General features: G+C 39.1%; 1 protein-coding gene across 1 annotated transcript; it reads left to right on the forward strand.

The window, feature by feature from the left end:
• The first annotated feature begins 588 nt into the window (after positions 1–588).
• Positions 589–1809, forward strand: LOC145780300 (protein CFDP2-like). Its single transcript, XM_082592003.1, has one exon. It carries the CDS (start codon positions 589–591, stop codon positions 1807–1809), a length of 1221 nt encoding a protein of 406 aa, XP_082448129.1.
• The last annotated feature ends 7782 nt before the right edge of the window (positions 1810–9591 follow it).

The raw sequence follows: 9591 nt of genomic DNA on the forward strand, positions 1-9591 counted from the left end.
ATACACTCTGCGCATGACTTGCGATGGTGGATGACATGGGCTATGGTTTTCGGCGCTGCTGCAACTCTCACCTATGCCTCCTCGTAGTTGGTAGCGTACACCAACGTGGCATACCCTGGATACTGGTCTCGACTGACTTGCTAAACTAGGTGAGGGGTGCGGTTCTCTCATAAACTGGGAAGCCGTTAAGAGAGAAGTAACCTCTCAGTACGTGAAGACTAGAGCGGCGTGAGGAAGCGGAAGAACTCTATGTCAACGGTTTCGCTGGCGCGTATAGCACCACGACTAGCGGTAAATCTAGTGTCGGGTTGTCAGCGACTAATCTGTCAACAATCTCTTTGAATGGTAGCGCACGCCAATTCATATAAGAGTGTATTTTTTTGACCGTTTACAAACTGGCTGCCACAAGGAACGTCTCCCTTGTTTCTGTGTGCGTAAATCTAGAAGGTTATTTACACTTTCTAGTAGAGCTAGCAGCTTGGCTCTGAGGGCGGGACTCGAGGCGCTAAGACAACCGACCAGCTGCAAACCTCAAGACGGAAAGTAACGGAAGCCTACCGTCTTTACTACTCTTCCAAGAAAACTATGATGACACACAACAAAAGATTGAACACTAAAGCTGTGAAGATACTTCAGGCGTCAAATGCTGGAAGTGTCTCAGCCGGTAGGGACCGACGTGCGCGGAGCAAGGCGTCACCTGATCGTCATTCAGCGACTGCCCGCACCGACCAAAGAATCAAAATAGCAACGTGGAATGTCAGAACCCTCGCAAAACCTGGACGATTAGAAAACCTACTCCAAGAACAGAAGCGTATGGGTATTTCCATTATGGGAATAAGTGAAATGCGTTGGAAAGGAGCTGGTAAGAGCATTCGGGATGGATACACCATCATTCATTCCGGCGGTAACAAGGCCATGTACGGAATTGGTATGATCATTGACCAAGCAATAGCAAAGTGCATTGCGGGATACTGGGCACTTTCTGACCGTATCTTACTCGTTAAATTAAATGCAAAGCCCTTCAATCTGTCAATTATACAGGTGTATGCACCAACATCATCAGCAGAACCGAAAGTTCTTGAAGAATTCTATCGCCAGCTAGACACCGCCAAACAACAATGTAAAAAACGAGAAATTACGATCGTTATGGGCGATATGAATGCCAAAGTAGGCGGAGGACGATACGGAGATGTTATCGGGCCGTATGGCCTTGGTAACATGAATGAACCTGGCGAAACCTGGGCAAATTGGTGCAATGCGAACGAACAGACTGTAATGAACACATGGTTCCGTAATCACCCGAGAAGACTTTGGACATGGAAAAGCCCTGCAGGCAATATCAAAAATCAAATTGACTATGTCACTATAAACAAGCGTTTCAGAAGCGCTATCTCGAACTGTCGAGCGCTCCCGGGCGCAGATTGTAACAGCGACCACAACCCCGTGGTAGCAACGCTCCGGGTAAAACTACGCAAGAACTCAATAAACAAACAACAAAACTCTCCAAAATTAGACTACGAGCAGTTATTGGCAAACTCCCAATTACAATCCGAATACAACGTAGAGGTCAAGAACAGGTACGCTGCCCTGTGTGACTCAACTATGAATAAAGAAAGCTCTGACGACTTGTCTTCAAAATGGACAGCTCTTCGTACCGCCATCACAGAATCGGCCGAAGCAGTTATTATGACCGACGAAGTTCTAAAGCTCATGGATAAGAGAAGAGAATCGAAGAAAGATCTGAAAAATTTCAACTCACTAAATAAGGAAATCAAAACTCGATGTAAACAACTGAAAGAACGATGGTAGAACCAACAGTGTGACGAGATCGAGCGCAGACCATCCATTGCTCACATCCAAGTGAAGAAGATGCAAAAGAACTCTGTGCACTCCTGCACAGGCTGCATCAAAGCTAAGAACGGTAACATCTTGCTGGAGAAGGATGAAATCCTCGAGAGATGGGCTGAATATATCAGAGACTTGTTCGACGATGCTCGTGGAAACAAACCTGCGATATCGAAAGAGATGGATGGACCACCGATTCTAGAAAGTGAAATACGTCACGCTATAAAGAAAGCCAAATTGAAAAAAGCTCCAGGCCCTGACGCTGTGCATACAGAAACCCTTAAGGTTTTAGACGATTTTGGAATAAAAAAGTTGACTGAAATCGCGAACGAGATCTATGACAGCGGAAAAATTCCGGAGGACCTATTACAATCGATCGTCATCACATTACCGAAGAAACCTGGGGCGATTGATTGCGAACTACACCGCACAATCAGTCTAATGAGTCATGTCACCAAAATTTTTCTGACCGTTTTACTCCATCGACTACGCAGATGCATCAATCCCGAAATCTCAGATGTGCAATGCGGATTTGTGAAAGACAAAGGAACTAGAAATGCCACATTCCTAATCAGAACACTTGCTGAGAGGTCGATAGAACACAGGGAAGACCTGTACCTTTGCTTTATGGACTACAGCAAAGCTTTCGACCGCGTTAGACATGAGCCACTCATGGAGATGCTTGACAGCTTAGACACAGATGGTAAAGACCTTCGACTTCTCAGAAATCTCTACTGGGATCAATCAGCAGCAGTCCGGATAGATGGCGAGCTGAGCAAGTGGACACAAATTCGGAGAGGTGTTAGACAGGGGTGCGTAGTTTCACCTGATCTTTTCTCACTCTACGGCGAAATGATCTTACGACATCTAGATGACGAAGAAGGCGTCTCTGTAGGCGGACAACACTTCAACAACATAAGATACGCAGACGACACAGTACTAATCGCCACATCAAATTCCAGCTTACAAAATTTACTCGACATAGTCATTAAGCAAAGCGAGAACCTTGGACTTAATTTGAATGCAACAAAAACCTTCTGCATGACCATTTCATCAAAAGAAATAACTCCAGTATGCACTATCAAAATACAAAATACAACAGTCTCACAAGTAAATAGTTTCAACTATCTGGGTTCTATGGTCACTTCGAATGGTCGATGCTGGAGCGACGTAAAATCAAGAATTGCACAATCCAAACAAGCTTTCATCAAAATGGACAAAATACTGAAATCTAATTCAATCTCTCTAAACACTAGAATAAGAATTTTACATGTGTACATTTGGTCAGTTCTGCTATATGGCTGTGAATCCTGGACTGTAACCCGAAGATAGAGAAGAAGATCAACAGTGCTGAAATTTGGTTCATTCGTAGAATGATGGGAATAAACTGGACGGATAAAATCACTAACGAAGAAGTGTGGAGACGCTCTGGGTGCACCCCTGGCGTCCTCATCACAACTATCAAAAAAAGGCAAATGACATTTATCGGGCATGTCTACCGCAAACGCGGAATTGAACACTCGGCAATGATGGGGCGATTTCCTGGTCAGAGGCACCGGGGACGTCCACGTTTGGAAATCTTCAAAAATCTTTCAACATGGACAAACCAAAATTTGAAAACCTAATTAGAAGTATGGACAATCGATTGTTGTGGAGACTCACGGTAGCCGACGCCTTACTCAGGCATGGCCGATGATGATGATGATGAACATACCAAGCTGTTGAAAACTCGACAGGGAAAGCAAAATGTGGCATCCTTAGCTTCTGAATACTCCAGCCAGAGATAGTCATCAAACCACTGGTTACTTACTGTACTACTTTGTAGACTTCGTTTTGTTAAATCTACATTATATCCTTGAAACATTGAATGATCCACTGCTGTATGCACTGCCACCACTCAAGAACCAAGCAAGAGCCAATCTGCTGAACAGCCGGTAACAATTGTTACGTGACAGGCAGCAGGCGAAGTACGTGAATAGAATCACAAAATCGTAATCATAACAGCAGCAAGAAGAGCAAGTTTAAAATAAACGAGGAAGCTTTTACCCCCCCCCCCTTTCAACTTGAGTTGACTTCAGATTGGGATCCAAATATTATAAAAAAAAAACAATATGTATTATAATAAAAAAAATTAAAAAGACCCGAAACATTGGGGGGCAGCTGCCCGCCTGCCCCCCCTCTGCCGGCGCCACTGTTTAAAAGCTGTGCCTTGCAACACTTTTTAGGTGTTTGCATGAAGTGACTGTTTAAAAAAGAATGAACGTTAAACATAAGTTGTATTAGAAGGATTTTTTTTTTGAAAAATTCCACTTCAACAACCGTTAAACTATTTAAAAACATAGTACGCTCATCTGGTGTATGACGCGATTTTGACGCAATGCTGTACTTATTTGCAATTCTTATTTGCTTCGATCTAGCGCTTACTCACATTGAAATGACAAGATTATTATTTTAAAGACTTTTAACTATAACTATACTCAAACAAATTCCTTTACATTTCCAAGGTCATCGACCATTGACACTCCCTCGACTGAAGAAAATTAAACGCGATAGTCTTGAAACGCGTCATGACAATTGGCAACACAATGGGTTATCACACGATCAGTCATCAGTTTTTGAAGAGCAGATGTCTTTACAGTCTTCGAGTACGCAAGAAAATACAAAAATGACACCCACTCCTCCTAAGCCTCCGGATAGATCTCAAACATTAAGAGTATCCCCCATTAGTCCCAAGTCTCCAACTTACCCCAACATACTACAAAAGAAAAAAATACCAACCAACCATCTGAAAACTTTCAGAGAAGTTATTGCTCAAATCAATAGTACCAACCAGAAACAAGAATATGTCGATGGTATCAATGATAGATACTTGGATGAGAATACAAAAAACAAGAACAAAACCATACAAATTCAAAATAAAACCTCTCAAATTGGCAAGCCAGTTACTCATGTCAGTGATGGCACAGAAACACCTAAGCTTAGTATTAAAGTAAGTTTGTACTACTCTCAGATCAGAAAGTCAAAGTTTGTCTGACGTCAACATCTCACCACCTCTTGCTTCTTCAGAAAGTTTGCATGAAAACAAAATCATTCGCACTTCAGTCTCAAAACTTTCTCCATCTTCTAAATTAGGGCCATTAGACTCCCCTCCACTTCCTCCTAAAGCAAAGCAGCGATCCTTACCTCCACTTCCAGGAGGATCGGACATGAAACTGAAAAACCAGCTTAATTCGAAATCAAAATTTATTTCTTCCATCAATGTGTCTGAAAGTTGTCAAACTTTTACGCCAAAGAATCGAAATGTTCAGTCAGAAACAGATAAATTCCTTTTTGAAATTTCAAAACAACCTGAAGATCGCAGCAATACTGTAGGATCTATTCAAACAGACGAACACTTCTTAACAAAAGATGTTGATACAAATTCTTCTAAAGTTCATCCAAAATTACCTCCTAAATTGAAAAATTTACTGAAAAAAACACAAAAAGATAAACCAATCTTTTCTAAACAACAAAATCCAGAAATAAAATCTGTTACTATAGCAACAGATGAAAATGACTATCTCGTTTCAACATCAACATCTCATGCACTGAAGAAAAGTAACGTGTCAAAGCGCATCAGTTCTGCTGATGAACAATCCTTAAGAGACAGTAATTTTTATCACACCATCGACTGTGGCTCAATGACTTCATCTCCAATTAAATTAAACTCTGATAATTCGGCAATAAACCTGGATTTATCTTCGCAAGTTTTGAACGCAACAGAAAATAACATTCTCAACACTGGTGTTACTTCAACAAATTCATCAATTTCACAAAAATACATTCCCGAATTAATGACAAATCAACCTCTTCCGATAACTCCACCTTCACCAAAAACAGATTTAAGAAAAACTTCTTTTGTCACAACACCGCTTTTTCCTCCTAACACAAGCTCTTCTATGCAAAACCATGCTTTTGAACTGCCTGCCAAATTCAAACCTGTGTCACCTTTGAATCTTTCAAAATCATCCGTGAAATCATTGAAAAACAGTTCATCTCCTCAATCGAAGTTTTTTCCTTCAAATATCACGTTTCTTGATTCGTTTACAGACCCTGAAGACAGTTTTTTGCAAGAAAAAGCACATCCTTTCATAACTTCAGAAAAGTCTGGATCTTACAGCGGCACTGTAAATTCTCTTCACTCAAATAAAAGCTCTATAATAGAAGATGGAAATATTTTAGATGTTCCTCCAAAATTGCCACCTAAACTTTCAATCAAGCTCAAAACAAAGACATTGGCAAAAGCTTCAAAAGATGAATTACACTTTTCTAAAGAGGAAAATATCGATCTCTTACAAAGATCCAGAACAGAGTCTGTGATGGTGGCAACAGATGCAGACGAGTATCTTGTTTCAATGCCAGCATCTTCACTGAAGGACGACAATGCATCACAGCATGTCAATTCTGCAGGTGGACAACTTTCAAGTGGCAGTCATTTATATCACACTATTGATTATGGTTCAATTGGTCAATCTCCAACTAGATTTAAAACTGACCGTTCAGCGACAATCTCTAACTTAAAGAAGACTTTCTCTAGAAGCAGAATCTCCTCTACACCAGACGAAAAAAAGCATTGTTTAAAAAGCATTAAGCCTAAATCCCGTCCAAAAACTCCTCCTCCACCAAAGCCAGATCACCACAATAGAAGCTGTAATGTGGTCAAACCAAGCACTGTGTCCAAACCACATTTTGGTTACCCCAATCACGCGGAAGAGCTAGATTCTCGTCGGCCTCCTCCACTATCAAGGAAAGACATTCAAGATTCAAGGATCAGACGCGCTGTAAGCAGGTAACTACAAATAAGTCTAAGCACACCTTGACAACAATATTTTATCTAAGATGTTTTACTCAAAAAAAAAAAAAAAAAAAAACAATACAGCATAGAATAAGGTGACCAGAGAAAGCTCGTTTAAACAGAAATTTTTAAATAATTGCAGTGGGAAAGATATAGAGTTATATTCATGCAAAAATAGTCTTTCAAATTCTTCTTTCTTTTTTAATACAATACTGTATATATATCGAATAAGGCAATAAATACATGAAATAAATTTCATATTACTCCTTAGACTATTTATGTGATTTGATCATCGCTTGGATACATATGAGTGCGTTTTCGTTGCATCCCACACAACAAAATTTGTCGTTTTGACATTGATTCAATGTCTGCAGATTTTGCTGTCTGGGATGCTATGGATAGTATGGTGTTGTCATTTACATAATACTTCTCCACAGAACACAAAGTGAGCGACTAGCATCAAACTCATCACCAACTAGATTTGGAGGTACGCTTCAACCTCAAAGTGTAAGTAACCGATCTGTAGGCATTGTATATGATTGTTGGTTAAATGTTTTTTTGTTCCGCTGCATAGTTTTGTGCTCAAAATATTAAAGCGAAGCTGTAAGCCTAATGCATGCTTTTGACCATAACACGACGTTCACCGTAATAAAGAGCATGATAAACTTATACCGCAAATCTTGAACGACTGTGCATCTTCAGACTCTAATTCGCAATCATGTCTAGAAAACGGCAAATAAAAAAAAATGATTTCACCTCTATCTTATCTGCAATAAGATAAATTACTTCTTTTGACGATAATCTGTTGATTCACATACATATATCATTGACCGCTTGCATTATTGGTCGCCTACATTCCTACAATGGTGTGCAAAACGTTAATAAAGCATGGAGAAAATGTGAATTTAAAACTCGTTACAGAAAGTGATAATTCTGTTGAGTGGCTCTACCCAAAAACTCTTCCGTAGATCACACTATAGCACGAGACGAAGTTCAATGAATTTGTTTTTAAAAAAATTGCTGTGTCTGATGGTGTACAATGAGGGTTGGAGAACCAAAATAAATACAAGAAAGACAAAACGTTCTGAGTGATAGATAAAGAATCATGTGCAACACATACAAATTGCACCTGCTTGTCTGCTTTTTCAAAAGTAATTTTTGAAAATGATCAACTATTTTAATTTTGTTCTATAGCTAAACTCGTCAACTCAAGACATTGTTTTATTAATAAATTTCAATATTGTTTTGTTACTAACTTTTAGGTGCCAATTCTGTAGTAAATCATTTCATGGAAAATAATTTTACAATTTGAAGACTATGATCAATTAAAATCGACTTCCATTTCTCAATTTGTTTAACAAGTACTCCCATCATAGGTGAAAGCAACGTGTCTTTGACTGGTGGTAGTTCCTCCTAAACATTTTTTAACAACTTTTGACAATAGTAGGCTACGGCTAAAAACTGAATTAATTAAGCATCATTCGATGTTTTGCAATAAATTCCTCAGTAATTCATGAATTTTAGATTTATTCAGTGTATTGACAACAACCACATAAACCACAAACATTGTTCTGTTGCAGGTGAAGAGACAGCATAAATCAGTTTCCGAGATTTCTTCCGTGACATCACAAGGCGATACCAAGTCATAAAATCTAGGAAGCGTTTTGCATATTTTGCAATGTTTTCAAGCATTGACTAAAATCACTAGACTTTTAGAAAAATGAGACAAAAGACATTTTTAGAGATTCATCTGGCAGCGCTGAAAATACCAAGCATGCCAACCACTCGGTATAGCAACATTTTTATTGTACACTATATTTTCTCGGCATCGTTCCTGCCAGCAATTTTGCACGGTAAATATAATTTAGTGGTAGCGTAGCATTCAGAGATATTCGGATACGATGTTTTGAAATGTAATCTTTACTTAAACATCTTATTCTAATAAAAATTTATATTCAACCCATATCCTGTTTAAACTTGTTGTAAAGAAAAGGTCTGGGTTCCATTATTAACCTACGTGTTTACATTAACAGTAATGTCGACTATATCACTGTATTAGGTTATGCGCAGTGACGTACGCAAGGAGAGGGTCATTGGGCCATGCCCCCCCCACATCCCTTCAAAAGATGTAAAAAAATTTTTATCATTGTTGTGATTGTGTAGTGCAAACATGTTTTTGTTCAAGAGTGATCTTGGGTAGCAGGGTCTTATTTACCGCTTCTCGTACTCCCAGGGGGACACGGCTATTTAGGGACTCACTCATTTCAATATGTTTAATTTTTTTTTTTGCTATTTGAAATGACAAAATGTTGTAAATATTGCTACAGAAGCTCGATATTCAATAGCTTTTATCATTCAAGGCCCTATTTACCTGTTCTAAAATCTCGGTTAGTGGGCTCACATCTCTATTTAGCGGCCCATCTATAATTCATATTTAGTTGGTGCAGCGATTTTTAGCAATTTTATGTCCACTATGTGACTTTGTGACAACACTGCTACAAAACTCGACATTTTAAAGCTTAGACTGCATCCATCGGCTTTGTATTGTTGATCACCATTCAGAATGACTATTTTAAATTTGCGAATCGAGTAAATCTATGCTATATTGTTGTAGCTGCATTCACAACTAGCCTCCTTGTATGATGCAGTTTTGTTTTATTTTGTTGTTACGTCATCGTACTTTCACAACACAAAAAATTAGAGCGGCGTTACTGTTTTAATGATCTGATAGAATAGTGAAGCAACTATAGCCTACCATGTTGCAGTATTGAAGAAAGTGTCGCTGCTAGACTCATGACTGTGGCAACTGACAAGGCAAGATAGTGTCCCATCAGATAAAACTAATCAATCAAATGCTTGCATAAAATAAGAAAAAGTAAAACATAACAATGAATTGCATTACGTTGTCAATC

This window comes from Aplidium turbinatum, chromosome 11 (assembly GCF_918807975.1).
Source record: "Aplidium turbinatum chromosome 11, kaAplTurb1.1, whole genome shotgun sequence".
Taxonomy (NCBI): Eukaryota; Metazoa; Chordata; class Ascidiacea; order Aplousobranchia; family Polyclinidae; genus Aplidium; species Aplidium turbinatum.